Here is a 27,317-nt window from a genome sequence, read left to right as displayed (position 1 = left end):
CAGATACCTGTGCCCCACTGCTTTCCTCCGGTAAGTTGTCCCCCCCAACAGTATCCAAAATGGTATATTTATTGCTATGGGGAATGGCCACAGGGGATCCCTGCACTGCCTGCCGGTCCCCTTTCTGTCCCCAGACTGTAACCCATCTACCTTTCTCTTGTACCTTAGGAGCGACTACCTCCCTGTAATTCCTCTCAATAACCCCCTCGGTCATCCAAATGATCCGAAGTTCATCCAGCTGATCCGAAGTTCATCCAGCTCCAGTTCCTATCGCAGTTTTCGAGAAGCAGCGAATGTTTACCAGGCTCATTGCGGGGATAGTGGGGCTGATGTACGGGGAGAGTTTGGCTAAGTTAGAATTGCTTTCGCAGGAGTTTAGACGAGGTAGGGGGCATCTCATAAAGACTTATCCAATTCTAACAGGACTAGACAGGTTAGATGCAGGGAGGACGTTCTCAATAGTGGGTGCGTCCAGAAGCAGGGGTCACACTCTGATGATTAAGGGTGGACCATTTAGGATAAGATATTTCTTCACCCAAAGAGTGGTGAGTCTGTGGAATTCATTACCACAGGATGTAATTGATGCTAAAATATTAAATGTACTCAAGACGCGGCTAGATATAGCACTTGGGGCGAATGGGATCAAAAGTTATGGGGACGAAAGCAGGATTAGGCTACTGAGTTGAACAAATCAGCCATGATTGTGATGAATGGCTGGGCCAGTTCAAACGGCCTCCTCCTGCTCCTATCTTCTATGTTTCTTAATTACCTGCAATCTAAAATGTTGTGACTTAGTAATAGAACAGAGATACAAAGGCATCTCCGAACTCCATGGTCATTCTCCATTTAAGTAGCATTCAGCTCTTCTATTCTTTCTGCTAAATTCAGCAACTTGTTTTCCAACATTATACTCCACTTTCCAGGTTTTTAATCCACTCATCCTATCGAGGTCCGCCTGCAGCTTCTTCACAATATGCTATCCTACCAATCTTTGTGTCATTGACAAATACTTTGCCTTTGCTCAGCACACTGTCATTTATACAGAGTCTTACAGTGCAGAAACAGGCCCTTCACCCCGCTTGCCCATGTCAACTGAGTTCCTATAATGAAGTAGTCCCATTTGCCTACTTTTAACCTACAACACACTAAACTATTCCTATTCATGTATCTGGTAGGGTTAAATCAACGAGGTAAAAACAATGACTGCAGATGCTAGGAAACCAGATTCTGGATTAGTGGCGCTGGAAGAGCACAGCAGTTCAGGCAGCATCCAAAGTGCAGCGAAATCGACATTTCGGGCAAAAGCCCTTCATCAGGAATAAAGGCAGTGAGCCTGAAGCGTGGAGAGATAAGCTAGAGGAGGGTGGGGTGGGGAGAGAGTAGCATAGAGTACAATGGGTAGGTCAGGAAGGAGAGGGTGGAGTGGATAGGTGGAAAAGGAGATAGGCAGGTAGGGCAAGTCCGGACAAGTTATGGGGACAGTGCTGAGCTGGAAGTTTGGAACTAGGGGGAGGTGGGAGAAGGGGAAATGAGGAAACTGTTGAAGTCCACATTGATGCTCTGGGGTTGAAGTGTTCCGAGGCGGAAGATGACGCGTTCTTCCTCCAGGCGTCTGGTGGTGAGGGAGCAGCTGTAAAGGAGGCCCAGGACCTCCATGTCCTCGGCAGAGTGGGAGGGGAATTGAAATGTTGGGCCACGGGGCGGTGTGGTTGATTGGTGCGGGTCTGTCAGGATATCTTTTAAATATTATTTTTGTACTCACCTGTACCACTTCTTCTGGCAGCTCGTTCCAAATACATACCACCTTCTGTGTGAAAAAGTTGCCTCTCAGGCTACTTTTAAATCTTCCCCCTCTTACCTTAAACCTATGCCCTCTAGATTCCAACTCCCCTATCCTGGGGAAAAGACCTTCGCTACATAAACAGTTTAAAAAAAAATGACCTTATGTGCCTTAGCACCAATTAGAAAAGACCCATTTCTACATGCTGCATTTCATTGCAAACAACCAACTATACTAATACCATACCCACTACTACTTTACACAATAACTTTCATGTGGCACCTTATGAAATACCTTCTGGAAATCCAAGTGCAGTTCACATATAGGCTTCCCTTTAGCCGCAGTGTATGTAATGCCTTCAAAAAAACTCTAATAAAAAGATTAAACCATGCGAACTCTTCCAGATTACCTGGAGTCTAATTGGCCAGTCATGACCCTCAATAATACTTTACCCATTTCAGCTAACTGTCCTTTAGATTCCTGATTTCTGCTCCCACCAACTTCTGATGAACCATTTCCAGAATCTAATAAATTTTGGAAAATGTACACCAAAGCATCTACTATTTCATTTACCACCGCCTTTAAGCCATTTGGATGAAGTCCACCTGGACCTGAGTAGTTATCAATCTGTAGCTCTATCATCAGTACCATTCCCCTAGTGATTCTAATTTGACCAAGGACCTTCAGCTCCTGATTTACAGCTATTGCTGCAATATTTGTTGTATCCTATATAACAGAGAGAAGCAAAATATTTGCTCATTTTCTCCACCATTTTGCTATTAACTTCAAATTCTCCCGCTCTCTCGAAGATCAATATACCTTTTTTGTAAAAACACTCACCATCCATTCTTAGATCTTCTGTTAGCTTCCTCTCATACTCTAATCCCTTTCTCCTGACAAATGTTGTAATTATCTGTCATCCTTTATATTTTGTCTAACCATCTGACTTGCCATTCTTACTACTATTATATCTTTTGTCCTCAAGTTTGAGGCTCTTTAATTTAGATAATGTGTTCTCACTTAAAAATTCTCTATATAGTAGTATTAAACTACTTCTGAGCATTTTAAAATATCTCTGAAATGTCTGTCACTGCCTGTCAACTGATCTTGCCCCTTGGCTAGATTCCGAGTTCAATTCAGCCAGCTCAGCTTTTCTGCCCATACAGTTACCCTTACTTAAGCTTAAAACACTAGTCTTTCACCCACTCTTCCCTCTTTCAACAGAATGTAAAATTCTATCATATTGTATTTGCTGCTTGATAGGAGCACCTTTATATTAAGATCATTAATCATCCCGAGATTACAGGATGCCAAACACAATACAACCTGCAAACTGATTCTAGAACATGCTGCTCTATGAAACACACTCATTTTATGAACTTGCTACTACTGCCGATTGGTTATGGAAATTGAGATAGAGAATCCAAGCCATCTCTAACTTCTGCATTAAAGCTATCCTTGATTCACCGTGCTGGCCCTCCTAACTTCATATTCTCTTGCTTCACTTATTCTAAAACAATGTCACAAACTCCTCAATATTCACGACCTAATCCTTGACATCCTGCAGCCACCTTTCCATCATTGTTCTTAGATCATATTTATTCAGTTCAATATGTGTTATCAATTTGTTGACGCTATTAGGAATACTACATTCAGTTGCAGTTTGCATCAAATGACATTATATCATTTTCTTAATTTCAAAAAAGTGCATCGGGGGGCAGGTTCAGGAGACACAAACATTCACTTTTCACTGTATTACCTTCAGAGGCATAAAATAATGTAAATTTGTCATGCCTTCAGAATGCGAATTCTGATTAACCTTACACACAACAGTCAATCCACAATGTCATCCCTTGCCTGAAACAAACACTGGTGGTTTTGTAGAAGCCTGTCCTAAATGTTGAGTTGCGACAAATTATTAAAATTGTGATTCTCACACAAAGTGACAGCTGCCAGGAAAATGTATGTGCATACACCTTGAAAAGCTCCACAGGAACTGAATGGCTTAACAACGTCTGAGAGAAACTGATTAATCTGTCCAAAAACACTGGACAATTCATGTGTCATGTCTCATCCAACAATAACACAACCAAACACTTGCATATTCGTCCTGCACCATGATTAGTTTCTGGCCTGTGCTGATGCAGATATAACTGGAATAAAACATTTTCTCTAAGCAAATAAATTTAATCTTGTGTGTACTTTTAAAAGTAGGTCACAAACTAAGAACATGATCCACCACAAGCAAAATTAAACTTTTGTTTTCTTAGATCACAAGCATCTCAACCAATATATGACAAAGATGTTCTATTTGTTTTTTTTTAAAAAAGACCTTTTTATCATTCAGGGAATGTAGGTTTCACTCACTAGGTCAATGTTTATCGCCTATCCCTAACTGCTCGAGGATCTGGAACAGTTGGATTAGCTCAGATATATCCACAATGCTGTTAGGGAGCAAGTTCCACAATTTTGACTTACAGCTAGGAAAAGAAAAGCAATATAGTTCAGGATGCTGCCTGACCTGCTGCACTTTTCCAGCACCACTCTAATCTAGACTTTGATCTCCAGCATCTGTAGTCCTCACTTTTGCCTAGTTAATCCAGAGACTCAGGTTCAAATCCCACTATGATATGTGATGGAATTAGAATGCAATAAAAATCTGGAATTCAGAGTCAAATGATGATCATGAAATCATTGTCAATTGTTGGAAAAGCACATCTGGTTCACTTATGCCCTTTAGGGAAGGAAACTGCCATCCTTACCTCGCCAGGCCTACATATGACTTTAGAGACACAGCAATGTGGTTTACTCTTAACTGCCCACTGACCAATTAGGGAAGGAGAATGAATGCTGGCCATCATCCTGTGAATGAATTAAATAATGAATGTTTTGTCCTGGCCAATGATGAGTTTCTTCTGTATTATTATGGCTGCATTCACCCAGTAACTGGCTAATATTCCATCACACACCTGACTTGCGTCTTGCAGGTGATGGTCAAGCACTTGGGAGTGCAGGTGGTGACTTACATGCCACAGAATTCTTGGCATCTGATCTTCACTTCTAGTCACAGTGTGCACATGGCGGGGGGTGTGTCCCCTCCCCTATCAGCATTCCGAAAAGACTACTCCCTCCGTGACTCCCTTGTCAGGTCCACAACCCCCACCAACCCAACCTCCACTCCTGGCACATTCCCCTGCAACCGCAAGAAATGCAAAACTTGCACTCATACCTCCCCCCTTACTTCCCTCCACGGCCCCAAGGGATCCTTCCATATCCGCCACAAATTCACCTGCACCTCCACACACATCATTTACTGCATCCACTGCACACGATGTGGCCTCCTCTACATTGGGGACACAGGCCGCCTAACTTGCGGAACGTTTCAGAGAACAGCTCACTAGGTCAATGGGACACCCAGACCAACCAACCCAACCACCGTGTGGTTCAATACTTCAACTCCCCCTCCCACTCCACCAAGGACATGCAAGTCCTTGGACTCCTCCATCGCCAGACCATAGCAACACGACGGCTGGAGGAAGCGCGCCTCATCTTCCGCCTAGGAACCCTCCAACCACAAGGGATGAACTCAGATTTCTCCAGTTTCCTCATTTCCCCTCCCCCCACCTTGTCTCAGTCCCAACCCTCGAACTCAGCACCGCCCTCCTAACCTGCAATCTTCTTCCTGACCTCTCCGCCCCCACCCCCACTCCGGCCTATCACCCTCACCTTAACCTCCTTCCACCTATCACATTTTCAACATCCCTCCCTCAAGTCCCTCCTCCCTACCTTTTATCTTAGCCTGCTTGGCACCCTCTCCTCATTCCTGAAGAGGGGCTCATGCCCGAAACGTCAATTCTCCTGTCCTTGGATGCTGCCTGACCTGCTGTGCTTTAACCAGCAACACATTTTCAGCTCTGATCTCCAGCATCTGCAGTCCTCACTTTCTCCTAGGGCAGTAATTAGCCAAATTGGATTTGTACTGCTTAGTATAGCCAGGACACACCTGGGCAATCTTTGGCATTGTTGGATAGAAGCTAGTGTTGTAGTTGTACTGGAACAGCTGGTGAGGGGCACAGCTAATTCTGAAGCACAGGATGTCAGTAGTATTGCCAGAATGCTGTCAGGGTCTACAGCCTTTTCAGTATCCAATGCTTTCAGCCAGTGAATCAAATTGGCTGAAGACCTCAGGAAGAAGCTGATCCAAAACACTTACATGTTATTTTTGGGTGAAGGAGGACCCAAATATTTCAGGCTTGTCTTTCACAATTATGTATCAAGGCCCCATCCTCAGGGATGGGGATAATTGTGGAGCCCTTTCCCCTGTTTAATTGTCCATCACCATTTATGATTGGCTGTGGCAGGATTGCAGAGCTTCAGCCTGACCGACTAGTTGTGGCATACCTTACTCATACCTATTGCATGCAGGCAATCCTGTTTGAGTAGCTTTAACAAGTTGACTCCTTAATTTTATGTCTGGTACAGATCCTGGTATGCCCTTCTATCCACTTGGTTGAACAAATGTTCATCTCCCACTGTGATGGTGGTGACAGAGCTGGGAATATGCCTGACCTTGAGATTGTGGTCGATTAGTGATTTTTGAGAGGATTTGGAGCTCAGATTGATGATAAGTATTTAGATTAGCTTGCTGAGCTTGAAGGTTGGTTTTCAGACATTTCATCACCATACTAGGTAACATGTACCTCCCCTCGAAAAAAGAACCGGAAATGGCATCATCCACCTGAAGGAACTAAGATCTATAAATAGAGAGACAGGATATATCACCAGCGGTTCACCAGAGACTCTCACTGATGATGTTACCTAGCATGGTGACGATATGTCTGAAACCAAACCTTCAAGCTCAGTGAGCTAACTTGCATTATATTGTGGTTGATTACTGCGCTGATGGTTCACAGCATTTCTTGGATTCTCTGTTTTGAGTTGCTAGGTCAGTTCTAAGTTTGTCCCTTTGGGCACAATGATAGTGTCAAGATGCGACTGAGTCTCCACAATGACTGTGCTAAAATCACTCCGCCAGATACTGCTATGGACAGACGTCTGCAACAAGTCAGTCGGTGAGGACAAAATCAATGAATTTTTCTCTTTTGTTGGTTCCCGCACCACCGACCACAGAGTAAGTCTCTCAGTTGTGTTTTTGGAATTCGTCAGCAGTGGCACTATTGAGCAACACGAAGTCATTTTGCACTCTTACCACCCTCCGTATTGCCTCCAAGTAATGTTCAATATGGAGGAAGACCGATTCATCAGCCAAGGGACAAGCATGTAGTACCGGAGGTTTCCTTGCCCGTGTTTGATCTGATGCCTTAAGACTTTATGGAATCTGGAGTCGATGTTCAGGACTCTCAAGGCAACTCCATCCTTTTTGCGTACCATTATTGTGTCACATTTGGTGCTACAGAACATACACAAGGATGGTGATGGTATTAGCTAAAATATGTAAAGTATAATTCTTGAGAGTATAACTTAGTAAGACTGTTGCTTGACTAGTCTGTGGAACAGCTCTCTCCATTAGCAAGAAAGAACTGCAAGGTTGACAAGGATTGCTTGGCTGTTGTCATTTCTGGTGCCTCGGTCAATGCAGGATGGTCTGCCCAGTTTTATTTCTCAATTTCAACTTTGTTACACTTATGAAACAACTGAATGGCTTGTTAGGCCATTTCAGAGGACAGTTAAGAAGCAATCACATTGTTATGCATGTGGAGTCATATGTAGGTCAGACTTAAAGGACATCGGTGAACCAGATGATTTTTTTAAAAGACATTTCCTTAAACTCTTTCATGGGACAGCAACATCTTGGGCTAGGCTTGCATTCATTGATCTTTCTGATTTCCCCTGGAGACCATGGTGGTGAGCTGCCTTCTTGATCTGCTGCAATCCTTGGGATATAGCAACACTTTTAAGGGAATTCCTGGATTTTGACCCAGCGACAGTGAAGGAACAATGAATTGCTTCCAAGTCAGGAAGGCATGTGGCTTGAAGGGGAATTTGCAATGTGGTGATTATTGACCATTAATCTGACATCCTTAACCTTCTAGACGTTGGAGGTCTCAGTTTTGGAAGGTGCTGGCGAAATAGCCTTGGTTAGTTACTACAGTACGTACAATTACAAGTTGCATGGATACAACTATGCATCGGCATTAAATTAAATGAATGGTGAAGGTGGTGGATGGAGTACCAATCAAGCAGTTTGCTTTGTTCAGGAATGGTTGCCATTAGACCAGCTTTCTATTCCAGATTTTATTGAGTGCATTTACATAATGTCTTTCACAAACTCAGGAACTCCCAAACCACTTCCAAGTACTGATCTGAAGTAACTTAACATTGTGGAAAACAAAGCAGCCAATTTGCACAAGCAAGATCCCACAAGCAGCAATGTGATACTAACCAGATAATTGGTTTAAAAAAAAGCAAAAGAACAGTGGATGCCGTGAATCAGAAACAAAAATAGAAAAGTCAGCAGGTCTGGCAGCATCTGTAGAGAGAAATCAGAGTTAATGTTGTGGGTCGAGTGACCCTTCCTCAGATAATCTATTTTGCCTGATACTGTTTAAAGAATATCAGTTAAAGCATCAGAGAAAGGTCCCCCTTTTTGAAAAGTCGTGAAATATGTCCAACTGAGACAGCAAACAGCAGTTACAAAACATGAAAACTAATAGGTACTAATTTTGCAGGGAACATTTCGATATCCAGCAAGACCAGTTCTGAAGGGTCAGTGGACTTGAAATGTTAACTCTGATTTCTCTCCACAGATATGATTATTGATATAATCCTCATTCCTGATTAAGGGCTTTTGCCCGAAACACCAATTCTCCTGCTCCTCAGATGCTGACTGATCTGCTGTGCTTTTCCAGCACCCACACTCTCAATTATTGATATAATTAGCCAACACTCCACTGTCAGACCTGCTGAGTCCCCCCAGCAATTTCAGCTTTTGTTTCAGATCTTCAGCATGCGCAATGTTTTGTTTTATACTCTGAACTGTTTGGTTACCTGGAAGACCTCAGCCTTTTCTTCGAAGACCATGGCGACGTACTTGTAATCACAATAGCCCCAATAGCGAGAACGAGGGAAAGCAGCGAATTGTCCAGCTGAGTCGTCGGATTCATCGTGAAGCCAGTCTAAGAACTCCTGCAGTGTGGCCTGTATGTACTCACAGTGTGTTTCAAACTGAGGAACTAGGAAAGACACACAATTAAGTTGCCAGTTGTGTATAGGAAAGCAGCCCTATCATTGTTCGCTGAACGAACTGTGCATTACGTTTTTGCAAGTTATATGGCCATTTTAATTGAAGAAGTAGGAATTGTGAGACAACGTAAAATGAGCATTGTTAGGTCTCCTTCTACGTTGTCACATGGTACAATGAAAAATAAAACTGATGGCTAATCATATCAATAAATCTCTATGAAGCACTGTAATACACATAGAAAGGCAAGAAAACATCCACTATCAGATAAAATTGGGAATTTGTAAAAGCAAAATCATCTATTACTGTAAATGAATGACATTTCTGACAGATTATGTCAGAAACTACTGACATACTGCACCCCAAAGTGTGATTTTTCTGTAAGATATCCATCTAATTTGCATTTGAATTCATTACTAATTACTTTTACTCTCTCTCGAGCTTCTGTTCCATCAATTAATGACTTGCTTATTGAAATCTTGTTTTTGCACACAAATACAAATTGTGTTTTGGAATACAAAATAACACTCCACAACAGTGTCAAACCAGTAAGTTTCATAGTGTCAAAATACCAATGTTTTTCAGATATATTATATCCTGCAGCACATCTTAAACCATCGCATCACAAAAAAAAGTCAGTTAATGTTCTTCAGTATCTGGAGCAAGAGCTTATTAAACGACAATGCTCAGATGTCAGCCTGTGTATTAACAGCAGAATACTTAACATTTGGAAAGAGGTAGGTGAAAATGTGCTATGCATCATTAAAATAGAATAGAGAGCCACATTACAAAAAATACCCTTGGGTCTGTTGACAAGAAACTATTTAAAAGGCAGACTGAATGTCACAGAAAGAGAGGTCAACAAAGGCACACAGATTTAAATAGATTAGTCTTTACTAAGTGGACACTTCAAGATCACTTGTTATGATAGCACACAAAATTTTACACTTGTTAAACAACTGACAGATAACGCTGCAGCAAATTGGCATGCCACTGAATTACACAAGAGAATGTTAAAACATAGAGAATATGCTGAATTTTCAATGTGAATTTAATTAGCATCCAATTTAATGTATTTGATGTTGAGTTTCTTTTAAAAGGTAGGAGGTAGGTTGTTCATATCCACCTGTTAAAATGAGTTTGGGCAAATTCAATGGCGTCCCCACTGAACATCGAGGCACAACCATCTCTAATTCTGTACTGAGTATAAAATTGCCAGTATCATTCAGAGAGTTCACAGGATGGCTTAGAATAAAAAACATTACAGGCACTCTTATGGAACAGAGAACATGCCATAGAGTCTGAGAAATGTACAGCATAGAAACAGATCCTTCAGTCCAACTCATCCATGTCAAAGAGATATCCTAGATTCATTTAATCTCATTTATGAGCATTTGACCCATATCCCCCCAAACCCTTCCTATTCAAATACCCATCCAACTGCATTTCAAGTGTTGAAATTATATCAGCCTCCACCACTTCCTCTGGCAGCTCATTCCGTTCATGCACCACCCTCTCTGTGAAAACGTTGCCTCTTACGTTCCTTTTATATCTTGGTCCTCTCACCTTAAACCAATATCCTCTAGTTTTGGACTTCCCTATCCTAGGGGGAAAAAAGCTTGGCTATTGACCCTATCTATGTCACTCATAATTTTATAAACTTCTGTAACTTCATCCCTCAGGCAAAATAGTCTCAGTCTCTCCCTATAGTTCAAACCCTTCAACCCTGGAACATTCTCAAAATCTTTTCTGTACCCTTTCAAGTTTAATAACATCTTTTCTATAGCAGGGTGACCAGAAATGAACACAGACTTCAAAAGTGGCCAAACTAACGTCCTCTACAGCTGCAACATGACTTCCCAACTCTTATGCTTAATGGACTGACCAATAAAGACAAGTATACCAAATGCCTTCTTCACTACCCCAACCACTCCATCTTCAAGGAACTATGAACCTGCACTTCAAGGTCTCTTTGCTCGACAACACTCCCCAGGATCCTAACATTAAGTGTGGGAAGTCCTGTCCTGATTTGGCCTCCCCAAATGAAACACATTTAGCTAAATTAAATCTGCCACTCCTCAGCCCAGTGGCCCAGCTGATTAAGTTGTACTCTTGAGATAATCACCGTCACTGCTGACTACATTACCAATGTTGGTGCCATCTACAAATTTACCAATCACTCCTTCTATATTCACATCAATTTTGTTTTACATAAATGACAAAAAGCAATGGATGCAGCACAGATTTTTGCGGCACACCATTGGTCACATGCCTCCAGTCCAAAAAATACCTTCCGCCACCACCCTCTGTTTCCTACCTTAAAGCCAATTTATGTGTTTGAGGTTAACCCTGTACTATGTTAACATTCTGCTGGTTCTTGTGGCAGAGTGATCATTTTCCTACTTTTGAGCCAGGACACCTGGTTTCAAGTTCCACCTGCTCCTGAAGAGTGTAATGCCATCTCTGCATTTTGAAGAAAAATGAATATTCTGGCCTGACTGATGCTAAACTTAATCTAACCTGTGCTCAACATATTAAAGGTTAACTTCCTCTGTATTATTATCCCTTGCCTTCATAAGCACAAAATTCACAAGAAAACACATGAAATAAAGCCATTTGCCAAAATTAATTAAGTGCTGTTCCAGATTTCTATTAAACCCATAGAAAATTACAGCCCAGCTTTCCCATTCAATGGGTCAGACAATTTGGATACTATAAAGATATTGATGAAGTAACTGATATTTATCTACATGTACAGACATTAGTTAAGCTTATTCCTTCCCAGCTCATACTTTTCAGCTTTGTGCAGTTTCATTATCTATTCAGGCAGAATAGCATGTGAAGAGCAAACGGCAACAAAACTACATTGAGATATTGTTTCATTTTCTGTATTAGTCAGACCATAGCCATTTGCTAAAGGAGGTACGCCTCATCAACTACGGTTATCCTAAAGGGTCATTGTGTTTTTATTAAACCTTCCCTACAAATCCTGTTTCAATTAATGCATCACACAAATCATCCTTTTCTTTCCAGAATATTAACTGATACCAAGGCTAAACTTTCCCATGGCACTGAACTGTGCGCCCTAATTCATTATTTTCTTGAAGGACAAGGTTAGTTCAACATTTATGAGTCCATGCATACCATGTTTTACCAACACCATTCATAGCATTGACTTCTGGTTCTATAAGTCCCTGTTGCACACAGACTTTGGAGGTCTGCGCAGAAGAAGAGAATTAGTAGGAACATTAGTTGGAGTAATACCTAGCACAAAGGAAAATGGTTTTGGTGAAGGCCAATCATCTCAGCCCCAGGACATCGCTGAGATGCTTCTCAGGGTAGTATGCTTCGCCTAAACATCATCACTGCTTCATCAATAATGTTCTCTGCAGCCTAAGCTAAAAGGGGATTTTCTCTAATGATTGCAAATCTTCAGCAAATTTCACAACTCCTTACATGTGGAAGCCCATGCAACAAGACCTGGTTAACTCTCAGAGCTGGGCTGACAAGTAGTAAGTAACACAACAGCCAGGCAATGATCAGCTCCAACAAATTGGAGAATCCCATCATTGCGCCTTGACATTCAAGACCATCACTATCTCTGAATCCCTTCCAATCAGCATTCTTAGGGTTACCATTAAATAGAAACTGAATTGGACCAGACATGTAAATACTGTGCCTACAAAAGTTGGTCTGTGGCTAGGAATTCTGAGGTGAGTAACTCACCATCTCACTCCACAAAGCCGGTCTTCCAGTTACAATGCAGACGTCAGACATTTTATGGAATTCTGTCCACTTCTCATCTCATCTCCTTCTCAATGGCAATTCGGGATTGGCAACAAAATGCTGGTCTTGCCAGCAATCCTCACATCGGTAAAATAGTTTTTTTCTTAAAAACATCCCTCAACAATGTGATCCACTCGGTCCTCTGAAATATCCTAATATTGTACTCAGTTTCATTTGAACTGGCAATTTACCACCGCCTATCCCAAGACAGTTACGGATAGATCATAAACGCTGACCTTGCCAATGAGAGTGCCACCCCATGAACTTTTTTTAAAAATTCAGTCTTGAACACTTCGAGAAAATTACCTTGACTACTTGAGTTGCTCCGCTTCACCAGACTGTTTAGAAAATTAAAAATCTGTGAGAAAATTTAAATGTAGTAATCAGAACTAAATTAGATTACATGGTCTATATGTATCATAACATACCCCATAACCTTGACAACGGTTTAATGATAGTTGAGCCAAAAGTGAAACTGAATGGGTCAGTAGTTCCATCAGAATTTAGCATAAAAGGCTAATGAAAATATCACAAATGACCCAAGTTCTAATGACTACTGCTGATGAGATGTAACTAACTTCATGAAAAAGGTCACAGTGTACAATTTCTAATTTGATTTGGAGAAACAAATCCGCCTCAATAAAGCCATTAAATGTGCTTGGGCATGATTCACACACTGACTGCTTCTTACAGAATAGCAAATTAACACGGTTAAAACTATTAATACTCAGTTGGCAGCACTCTCGCCTCAAAGTCAGACTGTTGTGGGTTTAAGTCCCACTCCAGAGACTCAAGCCTAAAATTTAGGCTGACATTCCAGAGTAGTACTGAGAAGCTGCTGCACCCTAATTGCCATTTAACTGATTAAACCAAAATCCCGAAGACAATGAGCTCTCCCAGGTTAACATAATATATTTTACTGATTTTGATTATCTGGTCATTGCTGTTTGTAGGATCTTGCTACGCACAAATTGAGTGTTTAATTTTCTACATGAACACAGTGATTACATGATAAATAATATTGGCTGTAAAAAGCTTTGAAACCTTGGGATCAAAAAGACAAAAATTCCAAGTCTCTTTTCTTCTTTAATGCAATTTATCAGTCAAAGAATATGGACAAATATGGACTCTGGTCACACAGGAAGTGGAGCCCAATATTCCGAGAGAACCAGAAATTAAACTGAAGGGGAGGGGCAGGAAAAGTTCAAGTTCATTTCACTGCAGAATAGGCCTGATCACTTTCCTAATGCTGCTGAATTAATCATTTGGACACAACATCAGTGTTTACATAGCTGCACGAAGTTGAAAAGTTCACTTAGGTTGTTGAGCACAGAATGTTACTGCAAAATTTCATAACTGAGCAATTCCTAACCACCCTCAAATCAATCCTTCCTCCAAAAAGCCTTCAGCTTTCAAAATCACAAGAGAAATCCACTAATTGTAATTTTCCAGTTCACCTCAACTGCCCTACTAGTCATTTCTAACTTGGAGCATCCTGCACTGTCAATTCATCTCAATTCTCGAGTCTTCAACCAAGTTTATTCTTCAGTCCAACAAACAGTATGGCAAGTTCCCATCAGGGTTGCCAATTCTACAGGAATGTTCCAGAATTTCCAAAAAACTGAAAACTGTTCGACAGGCCAACAAAGGAGAAAAGCCATAGTGCCACTAAAATCTACTTCCAACACTTTTGTTCATTATTTTTAAGAATGCTACTTGGCTGACAGTTAAGAGCCATCCAATCAGGTAACAGATTTTGTTTATACACAAACTGGCCATGGAACAGTAAGACATGATAAGCATTGGCATGTTTAATGACCAACTGACCAATGCAAGAGAAGGGAGCAGCGGTAAATTGATGCAGCAATACATCCAAACAGGTTCAGAATCGTAGCTCCACACCGTGACTTTTCACACAAAGATTTCCAACTCAATTAGGTCTTTGGGAGAAGACATTAAATACTGACCCCAAACAGTTCTCCAGAGAAAGGATAAACCAGGAGAGAGACCAAAGCCATTTCAAAACAAGTGCAAGCAATCAGCCAAACAAAAGTTCCAGAAGGGTACGTGCAGCACAGTAGCAGCATTCCCCACCTCTGGGCTAGAAAGACTCGATGCAGATTCCTCCAACTTCAGAGGTGCGTCGTAAGGTGTCTGAGCAGGGAACTAAAATATATGCTCCAGGGCAACTCTGCTGGATACAGAACACGTACCCAACAAAACATCAAGATCAAAAAAAAAGGCCAGAGGTTTCCACTTTCTAAAATAGATGAGCAAGGATTGGCACTATTTTATGCAAAAGTTATGCTCACTTTTATTGAAGAAAGTAGCCCTTCAGCTCAATATTTGAACTTTTCTCTAACAAGGGTGAAAAATATTTTTAGCACAGACCTGAAGAACTTGGGTGGAGTCTCTTCCTCTCTTTATTGGCCACTCTAACAGCAGCATTACAGATACTTAATGCTGTGTGATGTCCCAGTTACCGGTCCCAACCTGTAGTCTCGCCCCTGATGAGTGCCAGGTATAAACTGATCTGAAACAGTCAAGCTATCTACCTCATCCACCCTGTCCCCCATTTGACATGCTCAGATGCCCCCTCTAACTGAAACCATAGAACAGCCAAGCAGGAGTGCTAAATCAGCAGGAGTAATCAGTAGTGCTAAAATTAATCTTCATAGAGAGAAGAAAACAATCTAGGAAATGTCTTGATTTCCTTCTAAAAAGAGTGTTTTGGAGCAAAGATATCATCAATAAACTCTCTTTCCCTGCTGACCATAGACAATCAAAATTCTATAGTGCTGCAAAAATTATTAAAAGATAAATCACTTGCCATTTGTTCAGGAGATTTGCCGCTTACAATTTGGCTGCCAAAAATAGTCACTTGAACTTTAATCAGAAGGAATGTTAATCCTTGAAAAAAAAGGAGTGATGTACACAGCAGGTGAAATAACATGGCCAGTCAGTGGAACAGGAAAGAGCTGCAACAATCCACAAAGGATCAGGCTAACAAAGAAAATAGCAAAACTGAACCAAAAAATCACTGGAGATAGAGGAATAAAAGCTGCTTTGTTCTACATCTCTCCAAAGTTGGAATGTAAACCAATCCATTCCCCATAGTGTAGCTTTCATGTCTATAGGATTTAGTTCTCTTCCTCCTCAAAGGAAAGGTACTACCTTCCATTAAAGCCAATCTCGCTGCTGAGGAATATATGCAGACTGCCTGTTAACCTGTCTGACCTGAAAACCTCGAGGAGGAAGTGCAGACTGAAGGCATCTATCTTCATCACAGAAAAAGCAAGTAAAGTTAAAAGGAGAAGGACATGGAACTTTTCTCTCCTAAAAAAAAACGCAAGAATTTCTTCTCGTCCTAAGTTTATCTTCAATCATCCCTGAGATCTTGGATGTAGGTTTGCTCGCTGAGCTGGAAGGTTCATTTCCAGACTTTTCATTACCGTACTAGGTAACATCTTCAGTGGACTTCGTGAAGCAATGCTGAAAATTCCTGCTTTCTATTTAAATATCTGGGTTTCTTTGGATTGGTGATGTCATTTCCTGTGGTGAAGCCACTTCCTGTTCCTTTTCTCAGGGGGTGGTAGATGGGGCCGAACTCGATGTGGTTCTCAAAACTCGCTAACCCCGGAGATCACTGAACCATATTGGCTCTTCTCATCTGGCAATGTTTCAATTTTAAAATCCTCATTGTTTTCAAATCCCTCCACAATCTCACATTGCCATCCTTATCACCACTGCCTCCTGCAATCCAACAGTTATTTTACTAATTCTACTGTTTCACATCCAGGATTTTTGCTAAAAATTGCTCTTGTCCCAGGCAGCTCCAATCATTTGTGGCATGTAGGCATCGCTGACCGGCTAGCATTTGGTGCCCTTCAGAAGAATTATGGATGGGCAATGCATATTGCCAACCAGCAACGCAGACAGACAGAAATGGAAAACAAACACAAGATATGGTGTTAGCTGTAGGTCAGTCTGATGTGCTCTCCAAGTCAGAAACCTGTAGATTCAGGTCCCACTCAAAAGGCCTAAGAACAAAATCTTCGCGTGCTTCATGTGCCAGCAGTGAGGGATATTGCACTGTCAAAAGTGCTGTCTTTTGAATGAGACATCACATCAACCAGTCTTCCCTCTCCAGTGGGCATAAAAGATCATGTGATGGTATTTTCCTTGTTGCGCATGTTAATATTTATCCTTCATCCAATGAAATCAACCTTTATCCATAATCCAGCTCTATATTTCCAATTGCTTCTCCAGCACTTTCGAAATAAAAACAAAGCACCTGTTCATTGGTCTGAAAGTCATGAAAATCAGATTGTGCTGAATACATTAGCACTTTTGGTACCCCATGTCAGCAGTGAGCTCTTCTCAGTTAACTATAAGCATTGCTAAACATTCCTTCATGTGCCTTAACAACCTGTCTCAGCTCACATCTTAAAGTGCACTCCCTACTGCACCATGGGGACAGTTATTTTCAACATTAATTCAAACATATTTTCAACTCCTCTAATGAAGATCAACAAATCAGTGGTTTGAGCCAAACACATTCGACACATCATTCTTACAACTATCAGGAAGAGATGACAGTCATGATACAAATCAGCATGATGGACCAAATGGTCCACTATGACCCTAAGAAATCCAAAAAAGCTCTATTGACAATTTTAGCTGTTTAGAAGGGCTTTTATCACTTATTATTAGATTAAATATTACTTATTATTCACGGTATCGAGGATATGGTATAGCCTCTGAAAATCCAAAGGACACAATCATTGTACTCACTCACTTTTGTCCAGTAAAAGCTCACAAGGTAAGTGAGAGTACAATATCTGAGGAACACAATCATAATCTGCATTCTCATTTTCCCTACTTTGTCCTCACACACAACCCACCAACACGTGCCCCTCCCCTCAATCAGGCCAAGAACAGAGAGGAGCAAGAGTCAAATGCGTACACATACACGAGTCAACTCTAAATAGCCCAGTTACAATTCTCCATCTCCCAAATACTTCTAACCCAATCTGAAGCATGAATGACCCCAGGTTACATTTATGCACAATTTAGCCCAGGCACTGGGGAAGCAACACACATGGCAGTAAATCTTCATTAGAACATTCTCCCAATATACTATAATCTCAGTTACAACATTTGTTTTTAAATGGCTACTGCATTTTTAAAATACTTATTTCCTCTTTCTCTCCGCTCCAGCAAACAGAAATCTATCTGCTTCGTGCAGATAAGACCCATGAGGTCCCGAAGCCAGTTTGCAGCTGTCAGGCAGGTGGAAATTGCCACTCTGGATTCTCATTCGGTCTTTATAACTCATTCTTCTATACCCTCTCCATCCCAGGATCAGCAGGGCTGGCAGGGATGGGGACAGAGAATGGAATGAAACATCCAAACCAAATGCACAGATTAAATAGTGATCGCATTTTCAACAAATAGATCTTGCATGGCATTTAATTATTTCCAGCAATACGTACTTTTTAACTCTCAATTCCATTCTTAAATCAGGTGTTCAATCAGCAATGCATTAAAGGAACATTTTCAATGCAGGATTAATGCCTCTAGATGAAACTGTTCCGCACATTCTACACTTTCAAGTCAGACTTCGGGCTCACTAATTTCACAAAACCGATAAAATGACATTCTGAAGCTAAGGCAAAATCAAAAACCCTCTGATTACAAGCATTACTGCTAGAGCTCTTGAGCAATGACAAAATAAGCAGCTTAACATCAACCGGTTTTACTGATATTCCAAGTGACCAAAAGTCACAAATAGTCGCAGAAATGCTATTGTAGAAAGTAGTCCAGACTTCCAAAGGAATTTGCAGAGGAATTCAATCATGCTGATAGCATCAGCGATGTGGCAACATTATTATTCGCAAGTCTGTCCAATATAATGTTGCTTGTGCATTAAAGAATGTGAAATTACAGCACTTTCGACCATGAAAATGAACAAATGCACTGGTTACAAAATACAATATGTAAAAACAATAATAAAGACTAATTTTAACAACAGCTTGTAATCAGGTAGAATTTCAGACATACTAAGAAAATAGGCCATAGTTCACAGGAAAGCTATATCCAAGTAAGGAAGGAGAATTCTAGGAAGGCAATATGCAAATTAACCAGAGATTAGATTAGATTACTTACAGTGTGGAAACAGGCCCTTCGGCCCAACAAGTCCACACCGACCCGCCGCAGCGAACCCCACCCATACCCCTACATATACTCCTTACCTAACACTACGGGCAATTTAGCATGGCCAATTCACCTGACCCGCACATCTTTGGACTGTGGGAGGAAACCGGAGCACCCGGAGGAAACCCACGCAGACACGGGGAGAACGTGCAAACTCCACACAGTCAGTCGCCTGAGGCGGGAATTGAACCCAGGTCCCTGGCGCTGTGAGGCAGCAGTGCTAACCACTGTGCCACCGTGCCGCCCACGGTGTTGAGGATCGCATCAAAGTGAAAGAAAAAAAACAAACATTGTGGCAAAGATTAATAGTAAACCAGATTATTGGGAAAATTTTAAAAACCAACAAATGATGATCAAATAAATGGAACATGATAAACTTTGTGGGTAAATTTGCAAATAATATCAGAACTGAGAGCAAAAGCTTCTTTGAACAGAATTAAAGGAAGATAGAAGCCAAATAGGCTGCTTAAAGAACACATCAGGGTAAATGATAATGAGAAACCAGGAAATGGCATAGGGGCTGAATAAATGCTTTTAAATTAGTCTTCACAATATAAAACATTACCAACATCCCAAAATTGTAAAACAATCAGGAGGCAAAAGGAAGAGAGGAAATAATTACAATAACTATCAGAGAGATACAGTATGAGGGAAACTAGTAGGGCTAAAGAATGATCCTTTCCCTGGCCTTGATTGGATGCATCTTAGAATACTGAAGGAAGTAGCTATAGACATAGAACATACAGCATATAAACTGACCCTTCGGTCCAACCAGTCCATGCCGAACAGAACCCTAAATTAGACTAGTCCCACCTGCCTGCTTTTGGCCCATATCCCTTCTGAGGAAGGTTCACTCAACCCAAAACATTAACTGACTTCTCTCCACAGTTGCTGCCAAGACTTTTTTTTTCAGTAATTTCTATTTTTGTTCCATATCCCTCCAAACTTTCCTATTTTTATGCTTATTTAAGTGTCTTTTAAATGTTGTAACTGTGCCAGCATCCACCACCCCCTCAGGGAGATCATTCACACACAAACCACCCTCTGTGTAAAAAACAATGCCTTTTTTAAAATCTTCCTCCCCTCACCTTAAAAATATGCCCCCTAGTCTTGAAATACCCCATCCTAGGGAAAAGATACCTACCGTTACACCTTACAATTTTATAACGTCGATAATGTCATCCCTCAACCTCCAGTGAAAGAAATCCTAGCCTATCAAGCCATTCATTATAACTCAAACTTTGTACACCGAGCCACATCCTAGTAAATGTTTTCTGTACTCTCTATATCTTTCCTATAACAGAGCAACCAGGACTGGACATAGTACTCTAGAATAGGCCTCACCAAAGTCGTGTAAAATCTCAATATGACTTCCCACTCGTATACTCAAAGGACTGCACATGAACGCAAGCATACTAAATGCCCTTTTAACCACCCTGTTGATACGTGACACACGGATGTACTGATAGAAATCTTCAAGAAATCCTTAAATTCTGGAAAAGTCTGAGAGGACTGAAAAACTGCTAATGTACCATTTTTATTTGAAAAAGGAAGACAAAAAAAGTAACAACAAATTAGGCAAGAACTTTAAAAAGTTGATTGGGGCAAATGTTCGCAGGTAAATGGGAAGCCTTCAGAAATGAGATAATGACAATCCAGAGAAAGTATATTCCAGTTAGAGTGAACGGAAAGGCCGGTAGATATAGGGAATGCTGGATGACTAAAGAAATTGAGGGTTTGGTTAAGAAAAAGAAGGAAGCATATGGCAGGTATAGACAGGATAGATCGAGTGAATCCTTAGAAGAGTATAAAGGCAGTAGGATGGAAATCAGGAGGGCAAAAAGAGGACATGAGATAGCTTTGGCAAATAGAGTTAAGGAGAATCCAAAGGGTTTATACAAATATATTAAGGACAAAAGAGTAACTAGGGAGAGAATAGGGCCCCTCAAAGATCAGCAAGGTGGCCTTTGTATGGAGCAGTAGAAAATGGGGGAGACACTAAATGAGTATTCTGCATCAGTATTTATTGTGGAAAAGGATATGGAAGATATAGACTGTAGGGAAATAGATGGTGACACCTTGAAAAATGTCCAGATTACAGAGGAGGAAGTGCTGGATGTCTTGAAACGCACAAAGGTGGATAAATCCCCAGGACCTGATCAGGTGTACCCTAGAATTCTGTGGGAAGCTAGAGAAGTGATTGCTGAGCCCCTTGCTGAGATATTTGTATCATCGATAGTCACGGGTGAGGTGCCGGGAGACAGAAGGTTGACTAACGTGGTGCCACTGTTTAAGAAGGGTGGTAAAGACAAGCCAGGGAAATATAGACCGGTGAGTCTGACCTCGGTGGTGGGCAAGTTGTTGGAGGGAATCCTGAGGGTCAGGATGTACATGTATTTGGAAAGGCAAGGACTGATTTGGGATAGTCAACATGGCTTTGTGCGTGGGAAGTCATGTCCAACAAACTTGATTGAGTTTTTTGAGGAAGTAACAAAGCGGGCTGGTGAAGGCAGAGCTGTAGACATGATCTGTATGGACTTCAGTAAGGCTTTCGACATGGGAGACTCATGAGCAAGGTTAGATCTCACGGAATACAGGGAGAACTAGCCATGTGGATACAGAACTGGCTTGAAGGTAGAAGCATTCCTGATGAAGGGCTTATGCTCGAAACGTCGAATTCCCTATTCCTGAGATGCTGCCTGGCCTGCTGTGCTTTGACCAGCAACACATTTTCAGCTGTGATCTCCAGCATCTGCAGACCTCATTTTTTACTTGAAGGTAGAAGACAGGGTGGTGGTGGAGGGTTGTTTTTCAGAGTGGAGGCATGTGATCAGTGGAATACCACAAGGATCGGTGCTGGGTTCAATACTTTTCGTCATTTATACAAATGATTTGGATGCGAGCATAAGAGGTACAGTTCGTAAGTTTGCAGATGACCAAAACTGGAGGTGTAGTGGACAGCGAAGAAGATTACCTCAGATTACAACTGGATCTTAATCAGATGGGCCAATAGGCTGAGAAGTGGCAGATGGAGTTTAATTTGGATAAATGCGAGGTGCTGCATTTTGGGAAAGCAAATCTTAGCAGAACTCCTACACTTAGTGGCAAGGTGCTAGAGTGCAGGTTCATAACTCCTTCAAAGTGGAGTTGCAGGTAGATAGGATAGTGAAGGCGGCATTTGGTATGCTTTCCTTTATCGGTCAGAGTATGGAGTACAGCAGTTGGGAGGTCATGTTGCGGCTGTACAGGACATTGGTTAGGCCACTGTTGAAATACTGCATGCAATTCTGGTCTCCTTCCTATCGGAAAGATATTGTGAAACTTGAAAGGGCTCGGAAAAGATTTACAAGGATATTGCCAGGGTTGGAGGATTTGAGGAGAGGCTGAACAGGCGGGGCTGTTTTCCCTAGAACATCGGAGGCTGAGGAGTGACCTGGGGGACATGGATAGGATAAATAGACACAGTCTTTTCCCTGGAGTTGGGGAGTCCAGAACTAGAGGGCATAGGTTTAGGGCGAGAGGGGAAAGATATAAAAGAGACTTAAGGGACAACTTTTTCACACAGAGGGTGATACATGTGTGGAATGAGCTGCCAGAGGCTGATACAATTGCAACATTTAAGAGGCATTTGGATGGGGATATGAATAGGAAGGGTTTGGAGGGATATGGGCCTGGTGCTGGCAGGTGGGACTAGATAGGGTTGGGACATCTGGTCAGCGTGGACGGGTTGGACCGAAGGGTCTGTTTCCGCGTTTCACATCTCTGACACTGAAACCAGGTATCTTAATATCTTTTACTGGGAAAATGGTAGAGTTTACTATAAAAGATGTATTGGTAGGGCATTTGGCAATGCATGATATGATTAAGCAGAGTCAGCTTGGGTTTCTGAGGGGAAAATCACACCTGACAAACTTATTAGAATTCTTTGAGCAATAAACAAGCAAGATGGATAACAGGGATGCAGTGGATGTCAGCTCTTTGGATTTTCAGAAAGTGCTTGATAAAAGGCACAGATTTAGGATAGGGAAGCATTTTCAGGATGGCAACCTGTCACTAGTTGAGTGCCACAGGGATGACAGCTGGGGACACAATTATTTACAACACATTTAGACTTGTATGTGAAAAGTGAATGTACTCTAGCCAAATTTACAGACAACACAAATGCATAGCATAGAAACAGATCATTTCACCCAACTCATCCATGCCGACCAGATATCTTAAATTAATCTCGCTCCATTTTCCAGCATTTGGCCAATATCCCTCTCAACCCGTCCTACTCATATACCCACCTAGATGCATTTCAAATGTGATAATTGTATCAGCCTCCATCACTTCCTCTGGCAGCTCATTTTATACACACACCACCCTCATACATGGGAAGGCAAGTCTCGAGGACAGATCGAATATAATGTAATCAAAACATGAGATTATGCACTTTGGCAGAAAGAATAGATGAACCGAATATTACTGAATGAGAGAAAGACTGGAGGAGCATACACAGAGGGCATCCAAGTTTTACTATGTTGTAAATAATTGTGTCCCTAGCACTAACCTCCCTGGCATTCGACTAGTTAAAGGGTGCCATGCGAAAAATGTTTCCTTACCCCAACAATTGACATTAATTCCAATTAGAGATATCTCAAAGGGCTGTAGGATAAGAGTAGATTACAGAAAGAAGGAGGAGCTAGAGTACATAATAGAGTTAGGGAAGGGCCAGGGATTTGAAAACAAGAATTAAGATTTTAAAATCAAGACACTGTTTGACAAGGTGCCAGTACAGGTCAGGAAGCACAGGGAAATGGAACACAGTGAAAATTAAAAAGAGGATGACAGAGATTTGGGCATCTGCAAGCTTATAGAAAGTAGAATGTAGTTCACTAGATGTGGACTGGAAGAGTCAAGTTATGAAGGTACAAACTACTGAAGCAGCTTATTCATAGAGTACAGTTTTAAGTGGGCCCTGTGTAAAACAAGAATTAAAGTCATGGTGCCAAAAAACAAAATCAGATTCCTGATGAAGGGCTTATGCCCGAAACGTCGAATTTCCTGTTCCTTGGATGCTGCCTAACCTGCTGTGCTTTAACCAGCAACACATTTTCAGCTGTGATCTCCAGCATCTGCAGACCTCATTTTTTACCCAAAAACAAAATCAACCAAGGGATAAATTTAGTTTCCATTTTCAAGGTCACCACTCAGTTTCAGACATATAGAACAGAAAACATTATAGCGCAATACAGGCCCTTCGGCACTCGATGCTGTGCCGACCTGTGGAACCAATCTGAAGCCCTAACACATATGTACTAACACAACCATTTTAACCATCTTTGAAATCAACTCAATCTAGCAATTTCAAGTCAATGCCAAACTCAACATTTGTAAACTAAAAGATGATTTTTGGTAAAGCTATGAAAACCTCAGTCTTTCTTTACCTTTATTATTTTGCTCAATTGCCTTATGAGGATGTTCATAACCCCTCCAGCACTTTTCCACTTCAATACCATGAAGCATTAGCCCCCAACACAACATGAAGCGTTGGCACCTGTCATCATCGGTGCATCTTGATAGCAGAATGCAACATCAACAGAATGCACTACATATTTTTAATAACATTCCCAAACAAATTGTCAAGAGGATAAGAGTAGCAGGAGCGTGGGAATATCACCACCTCCAAGTCATATACCACCTTGACTTGGATATTTATCCCTGCCATTCAAACATATCTGGGTCAAAACCACATTACTGCCTCCGAGGAGCAGAAGTTCAAGAAGGCAGTGCACCACCAACTTCCCAAGAGCAGGTTACTGGTTTAGCAAGCCAACACCCATATAATGAATAAATAAACTTAAATAATATTTGTTATAAAATTGAGGTCCACTAAACATGAGCCAACACATCTCACTTAAGCAGCTCAGTTGTTCCGTCTTTTTCATCATAATTTGGTGCAGGGCAATGAGAAACCCAATTGAGATTTCAAAGGCCAGAGTGAAAATATCCAGAAGATTGAAAAGAATAGAAGCTAAAGAAATGGAAAATTGGCAACGTCTTTTTAAAAGTTTCAGGATTGTGTTATCGACCAGACCAAACTTCTTACAAATATCAAGTAGACAGTCTAGACCCTAATTTTCATCTTATTTAAAGATAAGCGTAAGGTGCTGCAATCCAGATGTAATTCAATTAGTCACATTACTTGGCTTTAAGCAAAACAGATTCTATTTTTACCCTAGTTAAAAACTAAACAGGAAGAATTTGTAATAGCTTTAACTCAATTGGAAAACTTAAAAGAATAATATTAGATTAGATTAGATTAGACTTACAGTGTGGAAACAGGCCCTTCGGCCCAACAAGTCCACACCGACCCGCCGAAGCGCAACCCACCCATACCCCTACATTTACCCCTTACCTAACACTACGGGCAATTTAGCTTGGCCAATTCACCTGACCCGCACATCTTTGGACTGTGGGAAGAAACTGGAGCACCCGGAGGAAACCCACGCAGACACGGGGAGAACGTGCAAACTCCACACAGTCAGTCGCCTGAGTCGGGAACTGAACCCGGGTCTACAGGCCCTATGAGGCAGCAGTGCTAACCACTGTGCCACCGTAGATTCCCTTCAGTGTGGAAACTGGCCCTTTAGCCCAACAAGTCCACACCGACCCTCCGAAGAGTAACCCACCCAGATCCATTCCTCTCTGACTACTGCATCTAACACTATGAACAATTTAGTGCGACCAATTCACCTGATCTGCACATCTTTGTGAGAGGAAATCCATGCAGACACCGGGAGATCGTGCAAACTCCACACAGACAGTCGCCCGAGGCAGGTCCCTGGCGCTATGAGGCAGTAGTGCTAACCGCTGAGCTTCTTTTCAACTATTTGGCCCTCCTGTGTGTCACTAATCTCTGTCTTTGATGGTATCAACAGTGCACTCAAGCTGAGTTTGATAGTTCATGACCTCCATGTTCTGTGTGTCTGTGAGGTGAGCTTCTTACCCATTTCTGGTTTGGATATGGTCACGACTACATTCTTCTACCTCCTTAGATTTGCACAATATCTCTTGCTATCACTTTAAAAATCAAATCGACAACTTCACCGAGAGAATTATTGCCCAAACTCACTCTCGTTCAAGGTATCACTCTTCGTTGAGCTCAGCATAACATTGCTCTGTTGCACAGTGACATGCTAACCCATTTCAACCTGCCACTTTTCCTATACCCTATCAGATTTTATGACCTCCCTCTGCCATAGCCAATGGAATTCTCATATGTAAAAACAAAGTTGCAGAAAAGCAACTATAGCTCAAAATCTCTCTTCAAAAAAAAAACCAGGATTGATATACGCCTCACAACTGAGTGCAGTGGAAGACTGAGGGAGACAAGGAGTTTCAGTCTTGATGTCCTAAAAGGTAGGAGATTTGATTCCAACATGGCAAGTAGCAGGGTAGCTGGATGACAAGAGTATCAGTATATTGCAGCTTCCAAGAAATGCAAGAAAAGTTGTGTTTCAATGAAGAGAAAGGTTATGAGACAGATGTCAACACAGTAGTCGGGAAGACAGCAACTACGAAGCCACATACGAAACATAAGACACATCCCACATTGTGTACTTAAACTTAAATTGGAACATTTAGTATATTAGTAATGTGTTTGATAAATTTGGACAATCAAAAACTTGAGAGAAAGCCAACATTAAATACTTATATTCATCTTATTTTGTTTTTTCTCAGTATGTCATAAATAAATGAAATGGTGCATTACCAAACACTTACCTTTAGTCACCTTCCTTTCTCCAATCCTAAACTTTAATGGCTTTCCATTAAGGAGACGTGAAAGATGCTCGACATTCCACTTCAGTGCTGGCCAGTCAGAAACCATATTAAGAAATACTGCAGGCTGCTGCAATGATGTTACGATAACCCTAACCTCCTCAGGGTTAAATGGCTTACTATCTGCAGGAAGAAGAATGCATACGAAAGGCCGATTGCAGCTTCAGATTTGATCAGACCAGCACAACTTATAAAAAGCACCTTAATGAAGATCTTTCCTTCCCTTGCAAAATGTTATTGTATTTATCACAACACTTCATGTTACCTGTACTCCTTAAATTCTGGCACCCTTCAAATACAATCACTCCACCAAGGGTGGAATCTGATTTTAACTGCCTTAGCCTAAGCTCTGGAATTCATTCCCTGCAGTTCCCCACTTATTCAACCTCGTCTAATTTGTTCCCAAAAGCTTGCATTTTTGTCCATCCATCTAATGTCTATCATGTGGTTCAATTCAAGTTTTGTTGAATACCATTTCACTGAAGCAGTTTAGGATGTTTACTATATTAA

The 27,317-nt window shown here is 41.4% G+C and overlaps 1 protein-coding gene across 2 annotated transcripts in view; it reads right to left on the bottom strand.

The window, feature by feature from the left end:
• Window positions 1-27,317, bottom strand: part of hspbap1 (hspb associated protein 1) — a 104,142-nt gene that overhangs the window by 64,987 nt on the left and 11,838 nt on the right. For both annotated transcript variants that reach the window (XM_060827808.1, XM_060827809.1), the window contains exons 2-3: window positions 26,751-26,930; window positions 8,789-8,973 (exon numbers count right to left, since the gene is read on the bottom strand). In XM_060827808.1, the coding sequence (XP_060683791.1) occupies window positions 8,789-8,973; window positions 26,751-26,930 (365 nt within the window). The remainder of the gene's footprint in view (window positions 1-8,788; window positions 8,974-26,750; window positions 26,931-27,317) is intronic.

Source organism: Hemiscyllium ocellatum, chromosome 7, assembly GCF_020745735.1.
Source record: "Hemiscyllium ocellatum isolate sHemOce1 chromosome 7, sHemOce1.pat.X.cur, whole genome shotgun sequence".
Taxonomy (NCBI): Eukaryota; Metazoa; Chordata; class Chondrichthyes; order Orectolobiformes; family Hemiscylliidae; genus Hemiscyllium; species Hemiscyllium ocellatum.
The sequence above is the reverse complement of the archived record's forward strand: the minus strand, read 5'-3'. Positions and strand labels throughout refer to the sequence as shown.